Below are 24,887 nucleotides of genomic sequence, written 5' to 3'. Positions count from 1 at the left end.
TGGTTTTTAAGGTTTGGTTTGTGGGTTAGGGGGTGGTGAAAAGGATGGGAAGTTCATCCCTGGAACGGATATTATTCCTATTTAAGAAAGAAATGTATATTTCAATAAATTATACATACCATACCAAAAGTCACCACTCTTTTTATCTTTATATTATATTATATCTACCATTCATTGATACTCTACATATTGAATATATATTATTATTATTATTTAATTACATATCCATCCATTCAACCTTTAATAATTATTTGGAATAAGATATATATACTATATACTATAAAAAACCATGGTAGCACCAAATTCGACTCTAGACAATTACGATCTATCTGTACAACAACAAGCAGAATTCCTTGCAACTGGATTAAAGAGAAAAGAAGAGTACAAGAGATGGAGATCGAGTAGCGATCAATTTGAAATGACACTCTTTTTCATATTTGGTTTCTTTTGTCAATACCTTTGGTTGTGTGGACTCTTTTACGTGCGATCAAAGAATTCCAAAGCTAGACTCTTTGCATGTTTGTCACTTGGTTTCCTCATAGTAGGTTTCATTGCTGTTGTTACTATGAGTATGGTTGTCATTTGGTATAATAAATCAATAAACAATTAAACTTCCAATGTAATCTACATTGTACCATTATATTATCTATCTATCTAGAGTCTATAGTTTGTATGTATTTGTTTGTTGTTATTGTTGTATAATTATTTTTTTAAAACAAAAAAATGAACTGAACATCGCGACTACGTTCATATGATCGTCAATTTTTTATTATTTATTTGTTTGTTCGAACCAATTACATACTACATATACTATACTAAATCATGAATAAAGATCCAAGAAGACAAGCAACAGCAGGCTTTGAGATGCATCCACAACTATCTCAACAAGAAAGAGAAGCTCAAAACTTGGATGTTTGGTCTCTTCTTTGTTTCCTTTCAGCTTTTATGGGTATCTTTTTAAAGGTAGATACATAGATACATAGATACATAGATAGATATATATATATATATATATTCAGTAGTACAATCATATGATAGATAGAGTATACTAATCTAGATCAATCATCATTATTAATAGTATAGAGTTTTGGTTTGGGTATCATTAGTATGTTGCTGTGCATCATTGGCAAACATGAAAACTGCAGATAGTGGATTGAGAGCAATGACTTCATCTGTCACTCTCAGTGTAATGGGCTTGTTCATGGCATATCTTGGTCCAAATTCCTACCAATTTCTCTAAGTTATAATAATATATATCATCATAGCAACTACTCGATTCGACAAGCAACATATGAATAATATTGATATTATCGAGTGAGTCAACAATCAACACACCATATGTAAAATTTTATCTCTCTCTCTCTCTTTCTGATGAAGACACAAACAGCAACAACACTTCAACATCTGGTCGTAAATGGCTAGATGAAATAATAATAATACTGTTGGGGTAATCATAAATAATAAACACCTCAAACTCATTAAACAAAAAAAAAAGGTGGAAAGCCAATTAAATAATATAGGCAGTCATCAAATACCATTATTATTGGTTCCAGTCATTGGTGGCAAATCTGATAGTTGTTAACATTTCTATCAACAACAACCTCAACAAACAACCTCAACAAACAAACAGGGTAATACAAATTCAACAAGATGCTGTTATGTGATACAACAAAAATAATATGATTTTATTTCTTATTGTTGGATTGATACACCTTTGGGTGCACGTCATCATCATCAACTAAAGAGTTTATTAAATACATATAATATATTGGATCATCATAGCAACTACCCGATTCAACAGGATTGTTGACTTTGACTCAAATCAACATCTCTTTTCTGACGAAGACACAAACAACACTTCAACTTTCGGTCGTAATTGGATAATAATACGTGTTGGGGGTTTTAAAGAATTATTATCTCCCAAATTCAAACTCTTATAGTTGTATCACTTTTAAAAAAAACAATGGGGTTTTCGACAAGTGTCGGTTGTCGATCATAAAAATCTGAGAGGAGGGTGTAAATCTCGATCTGAAAAGTTGATAATAATATTAATTTTAAAACGATCAATCAATCGTATTTATGTTACCATAGCTTGTCACAACAGCTGTAAAGTCGTCCGTCTTTTGTATCACCACCTCCACCACTTTTTTAAAAATAGTTAAGTTATTCTAACTAAACTATAAGCGCAGTTGTAATAATAATATTAATAGTAATAACAGTGTAGCACTATATTCAGTATCATCATCATCACAAACAACAACGATTGTATCATCACCAACATATAATATTATTATTATTATTAGTATTACTTTAAAAAAAAAAGTGATCCAATTCGAATTCAAGATTAGTTGTAGTTAGTAAGTAAAGATTGATCGATCGAAAGAAGAAAGAAGAACCAACCACCCATCATCCTACATACATTCATACCCCCCATCCGTATCCCCTTTTTGGAGGTTGAGGTGTCAGCTGACAACTCTTTCTCTCTCACCTCACTCTGTGCACATGTTGACAATGATCACCGATCAAAAATCGACAAGAGAGTAGTTTCATTGGATAGAGGAAAGAAGGGTTGATTCAATTCAATTCAATTGGTGGTAGTGTGGGGGGGATGACAGGATTGGGGCGACATTGAGAACACCTAGGTGTAAAAACCACACAAACAAAAACGACAGAACCAGCCAAACAGTAAACTCCCTACACATCCTCAAGCCAAGACAACAAGGAGCCCTTGTTTTTGTCATCAACAACAACAACAACAGATACACAAAGACTTCCTCCTATCTATTTATTTAGATAATGATCAATTTCAAATAACTAACCATATATACCTCCCATTCAATCATAATAGTAATACATACATACATACCAACTATATATCTCTCCATCGATCGATAATCATTGTGGCACAATAATACAAAGAAAAAAGAGTTTAGAGACTAGAGCAGAGTAGCAGTAGTAGGGTAAGAATCAACTATAGTAATTAATATCCCAACATCCCCATCCATCTCAATTAAAATGATCATTTTAAAAAGTTTATGGGCTGTTTTTTTGTTATTTCTTCTATCTTACAACATGCACGATATGTTATCGGACTACGTAGAATGTATCATTTCTTCTTTAAAATCCAACCTATCATATCTCTATCAAATCATCAACAACAACGATACACTACTTCATTGCGACATATCGATAATGGCAATGACTGACATCTACAACAAAATTGTTATCCATTAACATTTGTTTATGGAATAATCCATTGTCATCTCTTCACTATTTGTCTATCTATTGGATCAATCGATTGATCCAAACAACAACCACTGTGTTTAAATTGTTTATATATCATACCCACAGTTATTTATAGTTGTTGATCGATCAACAACAACCTATCTTTTGTTTAAATATGTACAATATATACACATATACACTTCTTGTTGTATTTGTGTGTGTGTTTTGTGTAAGAAAGAGGTGGGTAAGTTTTTCGGTGGCTATAATTGGCAAAGTGGTTGTTGGAAATGCATCGATAGGAGGAGAGTGTAGTTGGAAATAAGCACAACAACACTCAATCAAATATTCATACAATGCATTGACCACACACACAACTTAACTTCATCACACCAATCAGCCAATCAACCAACCAACCAACCGACCGACCACTACCACCATTATGGTGATACAGCTATACAGATACAACCAGCTTTGGTTCATGAATTTGCTTGTTTGCTTGCTATTCATATTTTACTACCTTACATTTTTATTCCTTTGAAAAGAAGGAAACAGATATCCTTTTTAATATTTGTTGTTGTTGTTGTTGCAACTTCAACAACATCAACATCACATCACACACATATATATATATATATATACATATACATTTATATTATATATATAATTATTATGACTTGTTTTTTCTTTTCTTCTGTTATTATTTAATTAATCACATCATATAGAATCAACAACAAGTTGCTCGAATAAGTGTTGATCACACATTTTACCTATTTAAATACATATTTTAAAAGAGGATCATCATTGTTGCAACACTCTCTCTTTCTTTCTTTGTTTTTTTTTGATTTTTGTCAGTCTTTCATTCAGTCAGTCAGCCCGACCACCACCACCACCACCATCAACAACACACTCATCACTTCAACGGTTACGATTTCGATTGAAGTTGGTTAATGATTAATACAGACTTGATCCAATTCGTTTAAACCAAAACTACTACAACAATAACGACCCCCCTCACCTTCCTCTTTGCACCACCAAAAACACGATCGTGTTATCGTTCTCCTCCTCTTCCTCCTTTACTTGTCCCTCATTATCTCTTTGTCCATTTGATCCAATTTATTCATTCATTCATCATTTCTCTATTCCTCTTCATATTGTTATTGACCATTTTTCATTGTGTTGTTATTATCTACCTTCCTCCCTTCCTCTCTTGAAAGTAAATCAACAAGAAGAAGAAGAAGAAGAAGTTCATTCATTCATTCATTCATTCATCCACATTAATAATATTATTATATTTTCATTAATATAATAATAATAATTATCTATCTATTTATCTATTTATATATTTATATTTATAATATATTTATTAAATACACCAATTGATTGATTAATTTGATTGATTGATTGGTTGTTTTATTTGTTGAGTAAATCTTTATCTCCAAACAAATTTAAATTTCACCACTCCCACAACACAACAACAAATATCGTAGTAAATCCCAACAACAATAATAATAATAATAATAACAATCATTCATTTTTCAAAATTGAAACAATTATTTTTAAATCAAATCAAATCAAATAATACTCCAACTTTCCAAAATCACATTTTCCATATGAGTACTAATCAATACATCTTTTAAACTCATCTTCCTCCTAATTTACCCATATATTTAATATATATTTAATATATTTATATAAATAATAATACTTTATATATTTTTCCAAAAAATGAAGATTCATCATAGATCATTTTCATCGTCAGATCGGACATTATCACCAAAATCACCGACACAGCAGCAACAGCATAGTAGCGGTTACCGATCACTTACTACATCAACACCAAACGCCCACACCCTTAGTAGGAATTATCAAAACAATCATCCCAACAGCCAATACTTTTACCAACACCACCAATATATACCAAGCATGGCTCCTCCACCACTCAACAACAACGAGTTGCTAGAAGGAATCAAACAACAGATCAACAAGAGAAACAGTCTAAACTTGAGTTTGTCACCGCCCTTGAGTGGTGGGTCCACTGGCAACTCGCCACTCTCGCTATCAGGCGAGCTTTTCCGTGCCAATCCAAGTTTGGCATTTGTTTCACCACCTCCATCACCACCCAAACAACCCTCCTCTCTAGCGTCGTCTCCTTCCGAATCAAAGAGACGATCGATCCTACTCTCCTTTACAAGCAGCAAAGATAAAGATAGCGGCACCAGTGGAAACTCATCTCCACTCTCACATTCATACGGCAGCGATGATGGCTCGTCATTCACCCCTAGTAGTGGAAGCAACAGCAGCAGCAGCAAAGATAAAAAGAAAGAAAAGGAAAAAGAAAAGGAACGAGAAAAAGAAAGAAAAGAGGAAAAGGAAAAAGAAAGAAAAGAGGAAAAGGAAAGAGAAAAGGAACGTAAAGAGGAAAAAGAAAAGGAAAAGGAAAGAGAAAAGGAAAAGGAGAAATCGAAAAGAGATAGTGTCTGCCTACTAAACTCTTCACAACCAATGTTATTAAAATCAAATGATTTATTAAATGCCAGAAGAAATCTTAAAAGCGCAATCACTGTTACAAATAAGGCTTTAGTTGTACAATCATCAGATGAAGGTATGTTTGAAAATGAAAATGAAAATGAAACAACAAAATATAATTATAATTGGAATCACGTGATTCCAGAAAACATCAAAAATAATTATTATGGTTGGTTGGTTGTGTGTTTGGAAAACAACAGATTTGTTTTTTTATTATTATCTATAATAATAATAATAATTATCAATTATTTTATCTGTGTTTATAATCTATCTTCTTGGTAGCTACGATAAATAATCAACAAAAAAAAATAATTATAATAATAATAATTCAATTTCAACAAACAACAAACAAACAAACAAACAACTATGATGATACATTTTTTAATTTTGTTAAAATATTATTATTCTATTTATTTATTGTTTTACTTACATATATTTTTTATGTAAAATAGGTGAAGGAGGATCGATGGAATCACCAGAAAAGAGAGGTTTCCTATATATCTTAAAAACCGATACCAACTATGCATCATTATCAACAAGTCCTGAAAGTTGGAATTACTGTTATTGTTCGCTAAGAGAAGGATGTATATATGTTTATGGTTCACCAAATGTAAATATCTATATATATATATAATATTATATATATTTATATATTAAATGTTTTTTTTTTTTTTAATTTAGGATTTACAAGAAATTGAAATAATATCATTAAATAAGGGATCAGTAAGAGAAAGAGAGATAAAAGATAATTGTTTCCAATTAAATGCATTTGTACAACAACAATGTGGAGAGATTGAACGTTCAGTTAAAGTGACTAGATATTTGTGTACAGCTCAAAACGAGGAATTTGAATACTTTTCATGGATCGTTTCGATTCGTGGTTCCATCTTTTTCCTTCGCTCTCTTACTACCACTCAAACACTTCGAATCCCCAAAAAGAGACAAACTATGCATTTGTCGACACCACCTATTACTGGCAAGGCAGCTGCTGTACCTAATATCCCAACCGTCACAGTCACAGCACCCGTCACCTCCTCCAAGGATGTCCCATCATCGACCAAAGACGATACCACTGGAAAGGCAGTGGTTACCAAACCAAAGGATACCACTAAAAAGGATAGCGCACCTTCCTCGCCACCACTCTCTTCACCCGACGATCCACTCGATTTCAACGGCGCAAAGAAGGGATTCTTGGGTGTGCAAGGTGGAGGTAAGCTATTGTCCAAGTGGAAGAACCGTTGGGTTGTGCTCAGTGATGCCAATCTGGCCATCTACAAATCACAAGATGCAGAGTTGAAAAAGGATATTAGAAAGTCACTCAACATCATATTCTGTTCGGCGAAGGTCACCAAATCGACCAACGACAAATACACCTTTCAAGTGGTCAGCACCAACAAGACTATCAACTTTAGTTGTCAGAATGGTTCGATGATGCTTGGTTGGATTACCGCTATCCAAGCAGCTCAGTCTTTGGCAATGGAATCTTATCTCCAATACGAGATGGGTGGTGGTAAAGACAGCAGCAGCCATGGCTCCAAACTCAAGGGTGACGACGTCGAAGATGAAATCCAATCAAAGTTGGACAAATCCAAAGAATCACTCAACCGTCTAATAGCAATCGATTGCAATAGAGTATGTGCCGATTGTGGTGCACCCAATGCTATTTGGTCGTCTATCAATATTGGTGTTTTCATTTGTATCAACTGTTCGGGTGTACACCGTAATATGGGTGTACACATTTCAAAGGTACGTTCAGTGACCATGGATATTTGGGAGCAAGATACAATCGAGTTCTTTGAGGGAATGGGCAACGACAAGGCAAACGCAATATGGGAGGGAAAACGTCCTGCAGACATCAAGAAACTATCTCCAACCGACAGCATGGAAGAAAGAGAAAAATATATACGAAACAAATACGAACATAAATTATATTACTCGAATTAATCAATCAACAACAAATAATAACAAATAACAAATAACAACAAATAACAATAATATTAAATAATATATAATATATATAATATAGGATTTCTAGATAAATGTAAAATAGTCTTTTATTGTTGTTGTTGTTATTGTTCCAAAAATTATATACAACATCTTTTTCTCTCATCTTTGGAAATACATAAATAAATATCTATGTAGAACATAATTAGAGCTTGTATACATAATGATTTTCCTTGAAGTCACGAACAACCTCACTTACGATAGTATAGCACTTTTCATCAACTTTCTTTCGATGTAGTCTGTGAGATCACAACCCAAAGTGTCATAGGTCTCAAACATTATTTGGGTCGTTTGTTCACGATTGGCCTTTGGGTTGCGAGGTGAGAAAAACTAGCTGTTCATCTGGGACACACCCAAGTTCAATGTAGAAATTAATAGGTTGACACGATTTTTGAGCACTTGTAAAATGGTTGTAAAATAAATTTATTATTTAAATCGATATATTACGAGCTGTATTATATTCCTTGGTTAAAACACTAACCAAAAGTATTAGAGATGGTGGCGGCTTTTTATATGTTGATTACGATATAATAATTGTTGCCATATGTTATGTTGTAGTTTGTGGGGTGTTTGTTTGTTTGTTTGTTGTGATCACTCAAGTGTATATATACGAGGATGTTTGTTGTTGGGGATATGTACGCGGTTTATGAAAGAATGAATAAATAAATATAATATAATATCCTTTATATCTTGAAAGTTGTTATTAAGATTATTGCTACTAATGGGATTCACAATTATTAAAAATAATTGATGCTAAAGATTGGAGATGATTTGTTGAATAGACCATAATTCTCAGTATACTCATAATTGATTGATTCTTTCTAATAATAACCTTTCCTTCTTTTACTATTATAAATAAATAAATAAATAAATAATGATTAATACCTAGACAGGAACTACTATAATGATTTTCTTTTTTTTACTATTTTACATACTATTTGATAGGTTTCCTAATAGTTTTAAACATATATGTAATAAATCATGAGAAGTGTTTGTATAATTAACAATAATAATTTTAGACAATACATCAAATAATTCCTGTTGAATTAATAATGAATAATTTGATTCTAATGTATAATGAATGAATAATGTTAATATTTTGGAAATATTATTGTAAAATATTGTTTATGTTTAGACATACGAGATAAAGATAAATGATATAAACATGTAGCAGCATGAAAAGGGATTCTATTGTCATGGCTATATGATAAAATATTAATCATTGGTTTAATGCCACCGACTTGACCAATCGACAATTGATTATCAACATTCTCTGACAGACTTGATAAAGCCGACAGAGTATACAATAATATTTTTTCGACTGGTGAGTTTAATAATAATAGTAAAGGAGGTAATGCTCCTCCCTCAACAACCTTTCTTTGATATTTTGCTACAATAATCAAATAATTAGAATTAATTAATCCAGAATTTCTTTCTTTCTTTTCTTTTCTTTTCTTTTCTTTTCTTTTCTTTTCTTTTCTTTTCTTTTCTTTTCTTTTCTTTTCTTTTCTTTTCTTTTCTTTTCTTTTCTTTTCTTTTCTTTTCTTACGATTTGTAGATAAAATAGAAATTGCTTCAGTTGATGCAGATTGTAATGAAATGTCTTCGCATAGTGCCATGGCAATAAAGGCTTGAACACCTCCTTCACGTATGATTAGGTCACGTGTCATTGCATTCTTTGTCAGATTCAACAATACGATCGAGGATGAGTGTCTTAGTTGGTTATTGTAGGATCGAGATAATTCGGCGATAATGTGCAAGCATTTTTCGCCAATGTGTGTTCTAATGAGCGCATTCTCCTCCATCGACAAGTATTCAAATGTGATTGATATATTTAATACAATTTCATTGTCACCTTGTGGATTATAAAGATATTCTGATAATAAACTTAATATATTTGATTCAAGAATATCTATTCTATATATTTCTATAATAAATTTAAATATAATAATAATGTTTGTTAATAATCCATCATCTTCATCATTATTAATTATTAAAAGTGGTCAATGTTATGTAACCACCACTACCACACCAGTATTGTTGTTATATTAATTGAATTAATTATATTCTCTCTCTCTTATATCTCTTACCATTCTCTGATAAATTGGCAATAGCCTTTGTAATATGTTTATATACAGTTACATTAAAATTGTTTAATAGTAAAACAATAATGTCTAAATAGTTTGCAATGATCATCTTTCTTCCCAATGCTAAAAAAAATAGAGGAGGAGTAGATTGCATATCGATTAGTACCGATGTGTTATCTTGGATCTACGATCGATCGATCTATCTATTTATCTTTTGCAAAACATACTATCATGAGTAAGAGTACATAATCCTTTTGCAGATTCAACACGATCACTTGGTGTTAGAGACCCAGCTTGTCTAGAGTAAGTTGCAAGGTCACAACATCTGTTACATATTCTAACAGGTTTATCATAGTGTAGTTGAGGAAGTGGTTGTCTCTTGCTACTACAATTGTTACAAAATATATTTCCACATTGTCTGCAATGATGACGTCTCTGTATCGTATTAAACTGTAGATTACAGTTTAGACAATGTGCCATATCATCATCATTTATCCATATTGGCCTCTAAACACGTTAGAATAATAATAATAATAATAATAATAGTCATAATTAGGAAATGTTTGTTAGTCAACACTATAGTATTATACTGCAGTTGGTCTTACACATACCCAAATCTTTTTGTCAATATTGGACGATGATGAAACTGATGCTGTTGACGACGATGACGTCGATATCATTATGTGTTCTAACTTTGGAGGTTATTAATATATAGATAAAATAATATTGAGAAAGGGGAGGTGAGGGGAGGTGAGGGGAGGGAGAGACTGGGTTGTGGTCGTTGCTTGTACTATACTACTAATACTACTTTTGTTATACTACAAACAAGATATAGAAGATAGATAGATAGATAGAGGAAGGAAGGTAGGTGAAGTGAAGGTGAAGTGTGAAGTGACGCGATGATTAATATTAATAATATAAAGTTGTATAAAACTATTCTATTCTACTCTCTCTTGAACAAGTTGACTCAGTCTCGTGAGATGTCAAGTGCCGGCGATGATGCAGACAGGCTGTTTGCAACAATAAATTCAATGAAAAAAAAATAAAAAAAAAAAAGAACCAACCTTCAAGGACGGGCTTGGTCTCTCGATCTGTCCCATTTTGATTAGTTCCATGATATCTCCACGCTGCTACAACAACATTCCATAGAAGAATCTTCTCGATCATCACCATCACAACAGGTCAAGTTGGCGTACTTTATATGACCCGTTCAGCTCTTACACAATAAAAATAGATTTCTGCAGAATGACATAAGCGAGTGAACTACAGAGTAGTTACTACACAGTAATAGACAGTTCAGTTCCATCATGGATTCAATTCTAATGAAACTTCAAACTACTACTACTATCTTTAAATTAATAGAGAGATGGACAATAATATGATGATTTGTATTCAATCATAGAGATAGATCTAAGAAAGAAACCATTAGAACTTTCCTTTTTTGATTTAACCTAAAAGGTTGAAGGGTGACTTGTTATAGTAGTATAGTGTGTTTGTGACTGATCGATTGATAGAGTACCGCCCACACTCCTAAAAAAAGGAAAATTATATTTATATTTAATTAATTAGGGGTATATATGTGTGACATGACATGATGACTTTTATTAATTTCACCATCATCATCACCTAGCTTCTTCATCAATCTCATCTATTTGTTTTATTTATTTATTTGTTTGTTTGTTATTATTATTATTGTCTCCTCATCACATTAATACATTAATCTTATTTAAAGTGATTAGATAGAGATAGAGAGGGTACACTCAGTCTCTTAAATTCAATAAATGACAAAGAATGATGAGACAACATTAATAAAGAATGCTGCTCTAGTAAATAATAATAATAATAGTAATAGTAATAGTAATAATAGTAATAATAGTAATAGTAGTAATAGTCACGTCAATTCTACTATAAATAATAATAATACTAATACGAGTACTAATAGTAACAATCAAACATCACCTCCTACAATTGCTATTGCCGCTGTTAGTACGAGTAATACATCTCAGATACCAACAACAACAACAACAACAACATCAACGACTACTACTACTACAACTGCTGCTACTACTACAACTACAACTAAACCTCCTATACCATCATACGCATTGGATAAATGTCTTTCACTATTATCAAGTAATACCGATGAAAATAAGTTTGTTGGTTTGTTGTTGATCAAGAATACCATTAAACAAGATGATGTAGATACAATGTATCTAGTCTACAAAAGTTTGGGTTTATCATTCATTGCCAGACTATTACAAACACCTCCTACCAATAAAGGTATGTATTCCGAAAAAGAAGACGAGTCATCAACCAAATCAATCAACATCATTACTAATATAAACAAAGGTGAAGATTCTATATCATATCATACATTGGCAATCAATATTCTATCAACATTTTTAACTTTGGAGTATCCTGAAGACCATGATCCAAAGACATCTATCATTTATCAAATAATCACTCGTCAATCCTCATTACTAGAGTCAATTAGTAAAAGTCTATTCCTCAACATTGAATTCTATGTTGGACAATCGTATGTTTTAAACAAAATATATATATATATATAAATACAAAGTAATCATACTTATCATTTATATAATATATATTTAGGGAAAATATAAATGTTGAATTAATAAGAAATGCAATGAGCATTTTATTTAGTATTCTATCATTTGAATCAAAATTAAAAGAGATTAAAGTATCTGAACAATTGCAACAGTCACAACAACAACAACCACAATCACAGCAAGATAGTATTACATATAAACTGCCAAGTGATATAATACAAAATCAAGAGAATATACAATTATTGGATAAATATTTAATATCACTTGAAAAATCATTTAATATTATAAAAAAGAATAATAATAGTATAAAACAACAAAAAGAAAATAATAATAATAATGATAGTAATTATAATGATAATAATCAATTTTTAGAAATGAAAGATTTATTATCAACAACATTTGTATTCTTACAATTAATAGTTTACAAGATGCATGAAAGAAATGAAAAGAAACAATATATCAAGTGTGGAGAAATGTTGGATCATCTAGCTTGTTTGTTCAAAGACATACCAAATGAAATCAAGTTTCAATTGCTTCCCATATTTATTCTAATGTTCCAATTGGATGGTATTCCAAAACACATTTCGACACAGTCTGCCAAACATCGTCAATCTCTTACCTATATTGGTCAGAGTCTATACGATATATTTACATCGAGAGAGTTTAACAAGGACGAATTCAAGTCTGACGACAACTCTGATAGTTCAGGTTCTAGAGAGTATCACGATCAATCAATTATTCTCTTTTCAATCTTGTTTGATCTTTATGGTGGTGATTGGATTCTTCAATTGCCATCATCATCATCGTCAAATGACACCAACAAGATGGGAGAGAATCTATACTATTTGGCATGTCAACATGTTAGAACAGAGTTACATATACAATTACTTCATTACCCTGTAGAGGATGAAATCGCAGAGGATCGTTTCAGTGTCATTCTGTCGTGCTATAGCATCTTGGAAGATGTGATCGAGCATATGGTTGCCATGTTTGAAAAGATGGAGAGTGGACAGGGGTTCAGTCTCATGTCGGCTGATACTATTCTCAAGGTTCGTAATGTCATCATTGACTGCAATGCTATCATGCTCGAGTACTTAAAGAGTGTAGTAGACGAGATTCCTGAAAAGGAACCAACTCAAATGGTCATTATGACGACTAAACGAGTCGGTCACTTTTTGGCAGAGGAAGCAACACTGGCTGAAGAACTATCACTTTCATTGGTACCCATCATCGAGTACTATCTACAACACAGACGTGACTATGGTCACTTTATCTCATTTTTATTACCAGGCGTCTATAATTATTTACTTGGTGGTGATGATGATGATGATAATGGATATGATTTCGATGGCAAAAACACTGACAATAACATGTCAACACTTGACTCGCAAAGTGCAGAGAACCAAAAATCATTTTTCTATAAACAACATGGCGATGTTGCATTGGCAAGATTCTTGTCATCGTTTTTGGTTACATTTGTCGAATACATCCAAGAACCAGAGCCACAGGCATCCAACCACTCTGTCTACACATCGATGGTGTCTTACGAGATGACACCGTCGACCATTGTAGGTGGTGTTATCCCCATGTCCACAGCGATACTCTGTCGCTACCTGTCAGAGGATATCAGAGCCATGTCAAGTGGTGACTTGGTATCTAGATTCAAAAACAGTTTCCAAGACAACCGACTCACCTATGTCTCGTTGTTTTTATCAGTCTCTGAAGCCATCCATCACCTCTCTATCTTTTCCGAGGCAACCATCACCACGAGTGTCATTGGTGACGACTACCATAATCGTCAACTTGTCATGTCCAACATGACCGTACTCGCTCTCTCCATTCTCCGTCACCTCAACGAAGCAGATAGCTTTTCACTCGATGAAAATCACAATCGTATCCTCACACGAACCATTGAATCCATCGTCAACTTTTATCTCCTACTAGAGTTTCCTCCATCTGATCAAATTAATCTTTTAATTTGGGAATCATTAAAATCAAATTGGTTATATGGTATTGATTGTATGTAATATAATATATGTATCCGGTGAAATATCATGAAAAAGAAGTATTAATATCCATTTTCTTTCATATTTATTTACTATAGTAATGTCCCAATGTGTTGATAGGTATCCAATTTTAAGAGATACATTAACATCTAAAAGATGGCCACCTCCAGATTTTACTTTATCTATTACTAATAATAATAATAATAATACCAATAATAATAATAATAATCCAACCATCACTAATCATAATCCACAGAATAGTTCTACTACTAATAATAATGAATCAAACAACAACAATAATAATAATAATAACAATGTAAATACAGCATCAACAACCAACCGATATAATGAATTTTTAGATTCTATTACAATTAATACAGTTAATAGAAGTATAGGCAATTTGGTTCGAAGATTAATCGAATCAAGAAATTAAAATTTAATTAATTATTTAATATAATATAATTATTTCAATCCACAACACCAAACACACGAACCTTTTGAAAACAACAAAAAAATAACAAACAAAAATAGAAAGAAATAAATAAGTAGTATACTTCTTTTTAAAGAATCTTTTAAATCCAAGTAAAAGTTTTACTCTACTTTTCATCGCTCTTTGGATCGACCATCATTTTTAAAAACCAATATATTCTAAAACAAATAGGGCAAACTGGATATTCTTGTTTGCTCAAGAAAAACCCTATTTATTAAAAAAAAAACTTTGTCCGTCTTTGAACGTCTTTTTATCATTTAATTTATCTTTTTGTTTTATTGTTTTTCTTTTCTTTTATTAAATATATTGTATATTGTATTTATCATCATCATCCTATCTCTATCACACATCGTAATAAAAAGAGTTTAGTACATTGTTACGTTAGTTAGTATCATAATATAAATTGTAAAATAGACACATTCAAAGAGGTAAGAGAACAAAGATAAAGATAGATAGATAGAAACATGTGAATGAGAATAAAGAAAAGGTTACTAATTTGACTTTATACATTATTATTATTATTGTTGTTATTGTTCTATTATTATTATTATTATTAGAACATTAATATATCTTAATTGGTTCAATTTGATACCTAAATATATAATACACATAATATATTAGTTTAGTTAGTAATAATAATATATTAGTTTTGAAAATAGTAAATAGAAAATGGGTGATGTAAACTTTCTACAAAAGGCTATACAAATAGTTCAACAAGCTACAGAAGCCGATAATGCAAAGAACTATGCTGAAGCTCATAGATTATATATCCTTAGTTTGGATTGGTTCACAACTGCTTTGAAATGTAAGTTAGAAAGATAGTATAAATAGATCTATATTAGGTTGTGGTTCGTTTAGATTGACTAAAAGATATATATATTTATCTTTCATCTAGATGAAAAGAGTGAAAGATCAAAAGCAACTATAAAGGCAAAGACGATGGAATACCTTCAAAGAGCAGAACAATTGAAAGAGTATTTGGAAAAGACAAAGAACAAAAAGCCAGTGGCTGCAATGAGTGGATCATCTGCCAAGCCAGGCGCACCTACCACCAAAAAGAATGGAGACGTCGACGACGAAGACATGGACCCTGAGGACAAAAAGAGAAACGAATCTCTCACTGGATCGATCCTTACAGAGAAACCAAATGTTAAATGGGACGATGTTGCTGGTTTGCATCAAGCCAAAGAATATCTCAAGGAAGCTGTCATCTTCCCCATTAAATTCCCACAAATGTTTACTGGTAAAAGAAAACCATGGAAAGGTATTCTTCTTTATGGTGTAAGTAAACTCTAAACAAAACAAACAAATATATATATTTTAAATATATATATATATTTTAAATTATTTAATATTAATATGATTTATTATTTATTTTAATGTTTAGCCACCAGGTACTGGCAAATCATATTTGGCAAAGGCTGTAGCCACAGAAATATCTTCAACCTTCTTTTCAATCTCTCCATCTGATATTGTGACCAAATGGTTAGGTGACAGTGAAAAGTTGGTCAAACAACTATTTGAAATGGCAAGAGAAAAAAAGAACAGTGTAATATTTATTGATGAAATCGATTCTTTGTGTAGCACTCGTAACGATAGCGAAAGTGAATCTGCAAGAAGAATTAAAACTGAATTCCTTATTCAAATGAATGGTAAATAGAAATTGAAAAGGAAAGAAGGAAGGAAAAGAAAGAGATATATCTAACCATTTATTTATTTATTTATTTATTTATTTCAATGTTCAGGTGTCGGAACTGATTCAGATGGTATTTTGGTATTAGCAGCAACCAATATTCCATGGGGTTTAGATCTTGCCATTAGACGTAGATTTGAAAAGAGAATTTATATTCCATTGCCAGATCCACAAGCACGTTCAAAGATGTTCCAAATTCACATTGGTGCCACACCAAACTCATTGTCTCCAGGCGACTACAAGAGACTTGGTGAAATGACCGAAGGTTATTCCGGTTCCGATATTGAATCGGTTTGCAAGGATGCCATTTTCCAACCCATTCGTACCGTCCAAAGTGCCACCCACTTTAAGGAAGTTAGAATGCCAGATAGAGATGATCCAAATGTAATGACTGAATATTTCGTACCATGTTCCCCAGGTGATCCAATGGGTCAAGAACTGACTTGTATGGATATTGAACCATCCAAAGTAAAAGAACCTCCCATTTCACTTGTAAGTTTGAAACAAATTTTAAAACACAATCATTCAACTTTTATTAATTCAATCTTATTTTTTATAGAATGATTGTTTAAAGAGTGCCAGAACGGTTAAACCCTCTGTTAGTTCAAAGGATTTGGAAAAGTATATTGAATTTACCCGTGATTATGGTCAAGATGGTGTATAAATTAGTAATAATAATAATAATAATAATAACAAATAATAATCAAAACAGTTTATAATATTTTTTAAACATTTTAATTATCAAGTGAAGGGTCTTTTTTTTAATAAGAATATAGAATAATAATAAATCAAAATATTTAACAAAAAGTTCAGAGACACAGGATGACTCATCCTTTGTTTTATCCAGACTGGATGGATGGAAAAGGGTAGGAGTAAAAAATAAAAAAAATAAAAAAAAAAATTGAGTTTTTTTGAACTTGCAAGGAGGTGATGAGTCAAGTCAGTGTGTGAGATGTTTATTCTTATCCTAGGTTTGATTAATAGTTAGTAGTTGAAACTCTCATCTTCTCTATTATCATTATTATTGTTTCGATTCATCCCCTTTTTGTTGTTGTATTTTATATATAGATAGATAGATTAAATCTAAGAAACTAAACTATGGCACAAGTCGCATCAAACCCAATCGACACTGCTCATGAAGACATGGTCGTAAGTTATTACTAAAGAGAGATAGATTAATATCAGACAAGAAAGAGTATTAATACAAGTTAATCAATCAATTAAATGATCTATGCTATGATGATCAATCATACTATATTATATTATACCTATATAGCATGATGCTCAATTTGATTATTATGGTAAATACTTGGCAACATGTTCAAGCGATAGATCAATCAAGATTTTCGATGTCAGTGGTGAGAACCATGTTCATCTTACAGACTTAAAGGGGTATGAAGAATAGATAGATATATATATATAGACAGAAAGATAGAAAGATTGATATAAATGAGTCAAAGAAAAGTCAATCAAAAGTTTGATATTAATCAACTTTACTCTATTCATTTTAATTTTAGTCATGAAGGACCAGTATGGCAAGTAGCTTGGGCTCACCCAAAGTTTGGAAAGATCTTGGCATCAGCATCATACGACAGAAAAGTTATCATTTGGAAGGAAACATCTAATAACCAATGGTCAAATATCTACCAATTCTCTGGACATGAGTTGTCTGTCAACTCAATCTCTTGGGCTCCACATGAATTTGGTTTATGTTTGGCATGTGCCTCTTCTGATGGAACTGTTTCTATTTTAAATTATAAAGGTAAACAATAATATATACACACACAAGAATAGAATGAATGATCATATGGTACTAATATTATTTATTTATTTTAATATCTTTAGATAACCAATGGGAACAACAAAAAATCAATGTATCACAAATTGGTGTAAATTCAGTATCATGGGCACCAGCTTCAACACCAGCAGCACTTGTCAACAATATCAATACTATTCCAACTCCAGTCAAGAGAATCGTTACTGGTTCATGCGATAACTTGATTAAGATTTTTAAATACCACGAAGATAAATGGATTCTCGACAAGCAACTCGACGAACACAAGGATTGGGTCAGAGATGTTGCATGGGCACCAAATATTGGTTTGCCAGTTTCAAAGATTGCTAGTTGTTCACAAGACAGAACTGTTGTCGTTTGGAGTCAAGAAGAGTCTGGTCAATGGGCTGGAAAGGCTCTTCCACGTTTCGACGATGTTGTATGGCGTGTAAGTTGGTCTGTCATTGGCCACATCCTCGCCGTCTCTTGCGGTGACAACCAAATTACTCTTTGGAAAGAAGGTTTGGATAATGAATGGAAAATGATCTCTCAAGTTCAACAATAATAAACAAAACATAATAATATAAAAAAGAATGAAACAAAAACAACACAACACCAAAACTTAAACTAAAATCAAAATTATTTTTTTTTATTCTAATTATAGGATGGATGAATCTAAAATCAAGATTAGATTAATAGGTTTCTAATCATTTATCAAAAAAAAAATTATAACTTTTTTTTTTTTTAGTCTAATACCACCCCCCTATTCCTCCTACTTCCATATTATTTCATTCAAATTTCATTTACAAATTCTCTAAGATGTTCAACACTATTCATCCATCTCTTTCATTCATCCAACCACCACACTTTGAATTGTTTACCACACACACTTGAATGGTGGAAATAATTTATTTAATTTTTTTTTTCAATACGAATTCTATCAACATTCCAAATCAAACACATCTTTTTTTGGTTCATCTTGAAATTATCAATTCAATTATTTTCCAAGACAGCAGTGACAAGATATATCCAATCTCTATCGATTCATAGAGAGAGTGAATATACTACTTTTCGAAACACACTATATTTGTCACTCTACCATATACGCGCATATTGCTTTAAAGTAGCACCTTCCTATTTTAAACCTAGTACTACTGAAAATAGTATGGGAAAAGGGTAGCAGAGAATGAGATTTACACCATATCATGAATTCGTAGAGGGTGGTACCGATACCGATAGTGTACACTAATACATATTAATAATTTAAAGTATTCCTTAATTGGCAACCATGCAATGCGTAACCACGCCACCTAGCTAGCATGTTCTGCAGACGACTCTGTCAGTCCAGAGACTATAAAAGACTGTCAATTCGGTTCATTTCAAATATCAAATCAACAAACAAATATCAAGTTAACAATTCAATTAACAACAACATCTTATTTATTTATTTATTTATTTATTTAATTTTAATTAATTAACCAACCCACCAATCAATTCAAAATGTTTATCTGGAAGTATTACTTGTGCTTCGTCGCTATGATGTTAGCTTCTGTACTCCGTATGTACATTACATAGTAATCCAGCTATATTTATATATATTTATTATCTATATACTTATATTTATATATTTTTTTACTTTTCTTTTCTCTTTTTTTTACCATCGTTTCCTAGTCGCCAAGGGAGATGCCGAATTCGGCCGTCCAACCAAGTGTTTCTTGACCAACTATTGTGACCTCAACAAGTCCTGGTATGAAGGAGGAAGAGTCCTTTCCGAATTCAAGTGCAAGTTGACCAACACTGGTCCATTTGCCATCGACCACGCAAGTATTTATCTCACTGGTGACTACATCAAGGAGTTGAATGGTCTCCAAACAAACAACAACGGTTTGTCTTGGGACCTGTTACCAAAGGCCTCTTTGGCCTCTGGTGACCAATACTCTTGGAGTTACAAGATCTTTGGTACCCACCCATTGATCATTGACACCTGTTCCACCCCAATCCCACCAAACCCAACCACCCACCACTCATCATCCTCATCTTCATCTTCATCTTCATCATCGACCACCACTTCATCCACATCGTCATCAACCGGCAGCTCTGGTACCTCTACCACTGGCGGTTGTAACCTCTCCAACGACTGTCAAAAGGACAAGTCATGGACTGATAACGATCGTGTCTACACCCAATACAAGTGTTCCATCACCAACATGGGTAACACTCCAGTATCTCACGCCAACATCAAGATCACCAACAACCAAAACCTCGTCCAAATCTCTGAACTCACTACCAACGATCATGGTGTCTCGTATGTATAAAATAATATTAATATTAATATAAATATATATTAATCAATCTCTTCTCCTTCTTCTTCTTTCTTTAGATGGGACTTCATGAACTGGAGAGAACAAACCCCACTCGCCGCTGGTCAAAAGCATGGTTATAACTACATCGTCTTAGGAACTGAGCCAGTCACCATCTCTGTCTGTCAAGGATCTACCTCTGGTTCATCTACCTCTGGTTCATCTACCACCACCACCACCACTGGATCATCTGGATCATCATCAACTGGTTCATCTGGAGGTTGTCTCTGCCCATGTGCCTGTAACACTGCTGGTATCACTGCCGGTTCAACTTCTGGATCATCTGGATCATCTTCAACCACTGGTGGTAACACCAACTCATCTTGTACTGCTGCCTACACCCAAAAGAAGGATAACACCTGGACTGACGGTGGTAAGAAGTACTCTCAATTCAGCGTCACCATCAAGAACACTGGTACCGCCACCCTCTTCTCTGCCATCACCTACACTGAAGCCCCATTGATCAACTTCTGGGGTGCCGTCAAGGTTGAAAACTTCAACTACGAAATGGGTTCAACTGCCACCACTGCTGGTGTCCTCGCTGGTGCCACTCATACCTGGGGTTACGTCGTCGAAGGAGAAACTGAAGCCCGTCTCAACATCGTCTCCAACGCTTGTTTCAAGAAGAACTAAACAACCGTTTAGTTTTCTAATCCTTTCCCCCTCCCCCTTAATATTTATCTATATATATCAATTAACAAATAAATTATTTATTCACCAATGATTAATTTAGATTAAATTAATTCATTATTTAATTATTTTTTAAATTCAAAATCTCTAAATACATCAATATTGTATTTTATTCTTCTTCCTTCTTCTTCTTCTTCTTCTATCTTTCTCTCTTTAATTTGTTGAACGGATATTTATATACTTGGGTATTTTTTTTTCCAAGTTATAGTTGGTTTAATTTTACTTACTCATTAGAATAGACGCTACTATGACTAGCAATGGCTTCCCCCAGCTGGATCCCGGGGAAATAATAATTGGTAGAGTACCAAGGCTTGTCTAGTATCTACGAGTTGATGTGTTGATTGATAGAACAGCTCTTGTTGCTACTTTCTTGAGTCCGGTTATCGTTTTCTAGTGGAAAATTGGTGAAAGTTTTAACAACAATCCCTCTTTTCACTTTCAATAGTAATTAAATTGAGTGTCTCAACAAGGGATGTTGTATGAGACAGGGTAAGAGTGCCAGTCATTGCCTAACTAAAAATAGAATCAACTGATTCTTACTTATGTACCTGAATAAAATAAACATAATTACTTACTGATTGATGTCTCTTCGCGAGGGCAGTGATTTCTTTGATGAAGTCGAAACAGCAACACTGAAGTTTAACAAGCTGTGCAAGAAGAGTCGACTCTTCTTTGTTCCTTTCGGAGCAAAAGGTCAAAAAAGATTCTTTCAATGCTTTGTCGGCTCCAACTCTCGAACAATAAAAATACTTTTTTTTTTTTTGACGAAAGGAAAGCGGGAATCCACATCCTTATTATTTATTTTTTTTAAATTTTTTTTTCAACTACTTTAACTACTCTCTTTTTTGTTTGGAATAGTTAATATCGAAATAGTTAATATTAGCTATATATAATTATATTTAAAGGTATTGATTGATATGTAGTATATCATCCATCATTAACCAATACAAGTAATAGACAAACAAGAACACAAGACAACAACAACAACAACAACAAAACAAACAGAAAGAATACATACATACATATATTACAAACACAAAGATAGGCATTTTCACATTCATTTAAATGATGTCATCATCATCATCATTATCATTCAACAACAAAAACGTATTGGGAAAGAGTACTACTGGGTTACTCTTTGAAAACTATATAAAAGAACAACAAGCAAAAAAGAATGAAAATATACAAGACCGATTGTTTATAGGTGATCCTTTGATAGAGGACATTAGATCAAAACAACAAGACAAGGATCATGACATATCATTGTCAGAGGCAACCCTCTACTCTATAGAACAAGAGCTGCAAGCCCTAGATTTCAAACGCAACAAATTATTGACTGGATTGTCAACTCTGAAACAAGAAAGATTACAACTTGACAAATCAATGGACAACTGTAAATCAAATATCTTACATAAATGGCATAATCTATCTATAAAGAATGGTTTAACAACTGTAACAACAAATAATCAAAATAATCAAAATAATCAAAATAATCAAAATAATAATCAAAATAATAATAATAATGAAAATAATAATAATAATAATCAACATTCAGATATAACATTTGAAGAATTACCATCAATATCAACAATATTACCAACTGAATTATTATTAAATATATTGGAATATCTTACATTTAATGATATTAATTTCTCTGTGACTAGAGTATGTAAACTATGGCATCATCTATCACTGAGTGATAGTATTTGGAAGAATCTATTCCACATTCGATGGAATACTTTGGATATTCATCACCAAAACGATAGTAAACCATTAAAGGCCATTCCATCGTCATTTTGGTCATCCACTCCTATTCTCCCACCTTCACAAGCACCTCAATCCCTTATCCTCCCCAATAGTCGGTACAATAGTAATAGCAACAATGTTGGAGGTATTGCCTATGACGGTAGAAACGTTAATCGCAAGACACCACAATCTGCCATCTTTCCACCAACCAATCGTAGCAGCAACAGGCAACACCACAACAACAACCAAGAGGCAGTGGACAATACAGCAGTGTCATGTGAAGTTTTCAACTCTCATCTTTCAAACTCTGTCTCTGACGATGATATTATGACAGAGGATGATGATGACTCTTCTGCCACTTGCTCTTACAAATTCATCAAGCGAATTAGAATTGATTGGAGAGAATTGTATCTCAAGAGACAAAAGATCGAACACAACTGGTGGAACAATATATGCAAGCCTAAAAAGTTTATTGGACATGATGATTGGGTTACATGTATGCAGTTTGATGGAAAGATGTTGGTGACTGGGTCGTGGGACTCAAGTCTCAAATTGTGGAATATTGAAACGGGTGAATGTTTGGTATTGTCATCGGCTGACATTCCAAGTGGACACAGTGCAGGTATTACTTGCATGCAATTCCGTGGCACAAAGTTGATTAGTGGTAGCTCAGATTCGACACTGCGTATTTGGGATTTGACAACGGGTGAGTGTCTGCATGTGCTGCGCGGCCATACCGACGGTGTGAGTTGTCTGACCATTGTCGACGACAACACCATTGTCAGTGGTTCGTTGGACAATACTATCAATTTGTGGTCAATAGAGACGGGACGCCTGCTCTACAGCTTCACCAACCACATCTCTTCGATTACTTGTCTCTACTACAACAACAAAAACAACCTATTGATTAGCGGAACAGTAGGTGGCACCCTCAACGTCATAGACTTGCCCTCACGTATCGTATTGCAGACATTGCATGGACACAGCGACCGTATCACCTCGATTCAATGGTGGGATGGTCCAGATGGAGAAAGAATCATCAGTAGTTCGTGGGACTACACACTGCGTGTTTGGAACATTCAAACTGGCAAGGCAGTGCACGTGCTGTCTGGTCACAGCTTCCGTGTTCGTTGTACCCACGTTCGTGGAAATATCTTGGTCAGTGGATCGTGGGACACCACCGTCAGAGTGTGGGATCTCATCACTGGCAAGTGCATTCACACACTCCATGGACACAGCTTCAATGTATGGGGTGTTCAATTTGAAGGAAGACGTCTTGTAACGGCTAGTTGGGATCAAAAGGTTAAAGTTTGGGATATGGAAACTGGGAAACTCCTTTATACCTTGGATGGTCACTCTGATTCTATCATTTGTCTACAATTCAAAGGTAGTAAATTGGTTACTGCTGCCAAAGAAATTATCGTTTATGATTTTGATCTTTAAAATTGAAGATATATATATAAACAGCAACAACACGATCGTGGGATTTCCCATCCAAACACAACCATTCTAATAATAATAATAATAATAATAATAATAATAATAATAATAATAATAATAATAATAATAATAATAATAATAATAATAATAATAAAAGTAAAAATATCATCATTGTACAAAGTTAAAATAGTAGTTGAATTGAAATTTCCATCCAACTGCACACAAGTCCCATTGGTTCCCCCATTGATTTATTCTTAAATTGAACAAGTATGATGA

At 33.1% G+C, this 24,887-nt stretch overlaps 9 protein-coding genes across 9 annotated transcripts; 8 read left to right on the top strand and 1 right to left on the bottom strand.

Moving 5' to 3' along the window:
• Positions 1-289: 289 nt before the first annotated feature.
• Positions 290-610, top strand: DFA_01004 (uncharacterized protein; the record flags this gene model as incomplete). The annotated part of the gene is made up of 1 exon (XM_004358922.1): positions 290-610. The coding sequence occupies one exon, from the start codon at positions 290-292 to the stop codon at positions 608-610; it is 321 nt and encodes a 106-aa protein (XP_004358979.1).
• A 212-nt stretch (positions 611-822) lies between these two features.
• DFA_01003 (UPF0139 membrane protein) lies at positions 823-1,582 on the top strand (the record flags this gene model as incomplete). Its single annotated transcript, XM_004358921.1, has 3 exons — positions 823-963; positions 1,079-1,214; positions 1,521-1,582. 3 exons carry the CDS (start codon positions 823-825, stop codon positions 1,580-1,582), a joined length of 339 nt encoding a protein of 112 aa, XP_004358978.1.
• Positions 1,583-4,950: 3,368 nt separating this feature from the next.
• DFA_01002 (pleckstrin domain-containing protein) lies at positions 4,951-7,695 on the top strand (the record flags this gene model as incomplete). Its single annotated transcript, XM_004358920.1, has 3 exons — positions 4,951-5,827; positions 6,204-6,361; positions 6,433-7,695. The coding sequence occupies 3 exons, from the start codon at positions 4,951-4,953 to the stop codon at positions 7,693-7,695; spliced, it is 2,298 nt and encodes a 765-aa protein (XP_004358977.1).
• Positions 7,696-8,473: 778 nt separating this feature from the next.
• On the bottom strand, positions 8,474-10,322 carry DFA_01001 (uncharacterized protein; the record flags this gene model as incomplete). Its single annotated transcript, XM_004358919.1, has 5 exons — positions 8,474-8,601; positions 8,691-8,822; positions 8,897-9,682; positions 9,846-9,965; positions 10,070-10,322. 5 exons carry the CDS (start codon positions 10,320-10,322, stop codon positions 8,474-8,476), a joined length of 1,419 nt encoding a protein of 472 aa, XP_004358976.1.
• Positions 10,323-11,623: 1,301 nt separating this feature from the next.
• On the top strand, positions 11,624-14,851 carry DFA_01000 (uncharacterized protein; the record flags this gene model as incomplete). Its single annotated transcript, XM_004358918.1, has 3 exons — positions 11,624-12,378; positions 12,456-14,431; positions 14,517-14,851. The coding sequence occupies 3 exons, from the start codon at positions 11,624-11,626 to the stop codon at positions 14,849-14,851; spliced, it is 3,066 nt and encodes a 1,021-aa protein (XP_004358975.1).
• Positions 14,852-15,577: 726 nt separating this feature from the next.
• Positions 15,578-17,265, top strand: vps4 (AAA ATPase domain-containing protein; the record flags this gene model as incomplete). The annotated part of the gene is made up of 5 exons (XM_004358917.1): positions 15,578-15,713; positions 15,804-16,189; positions 16,296-16,560; positions 16,654-17,093; positions 17,161-17,265. 5 exons carry the CDS (start codon positions 15,578-15,580, stop codon positions 17,263-17,265), a joined length of 1,332 nt encoding a protein of 443 aa, XP_004358974.1.
• Positions 17,266-17,699: 434 nt separating this feature from the next.
• Positions 17,700-18,940, top strand: sec13 (WD40 repeat-containing protein; the record flags this gene model as incomplete). Its single annotated transcript, XM_004358916.1, has 4 exons — positions 17,700-17,750; positions 17,878-17,993; positions 18,119-18,363; positions 18,447-18,940. 4 exons carry the CDS (start codon positions 17,700-17,702, stop codon positions 18,938-18,940), a joined length of 906 nt encoding a protein of 301 aa, XP_004358973.1.
• A 621-nt stretch (positions 18,941-19,561) lies between these two features.
• Positions 19,562-21,368, top strand: DFA_00997 (uncharacterized protein; the record flags this gene model as incomplete). The annotated part of the gene is made up of 3 exons (XM_004358915.1): positions 19,562-19,613; positions 20,047-20,680; positions 20,756-21,368. The coding sequence occupies 3 exons, from the start codon at positions 19,562-19,564 to the stop codon at positions 21,366-21,368; spliced, it is 1,299 nt and encodes a 432-aa protein (XP_004358972.1).
• A 1,125-nt stretch (positions 21,369-22,493) lies between these two features.
• DFA_00996 (F-box/WD-repeat protein) lies at positions 22,494-24,614 on the top strand (the record flags this gene model as incomplete). Its single annotated transcript, XM_004358914.1, has 1 exon — positions 22,494-24,614. One exon carries the CDS (start codon positions 22,494-22,496, stop codon positions 24,612-24,614), a length of 2,121 nt encoding a protein of 706 aa, XP_004358971.1.
• Positions 24,615-24,887: the final 273 nt, after the last annotated feature.

The sequence above is a fragment of the Cavenderia fasciculata genome (assembly GCF_000203815.1).
Source record: "Cavenderia fasciculata unplaced genomic scaffold Scf_Dfasci-F-a-25c12.r2-5, whole genome shotgun sequence".
NCBI lineage: Eukaryota > Evosea > Eumycetozoa > Acytosteliales > Cavenderiaceae > Cavenderia > Cavenderia fasciculata.
This window is presented reverse-complemented; position numbering and strand designations above follow the sequence as displayed.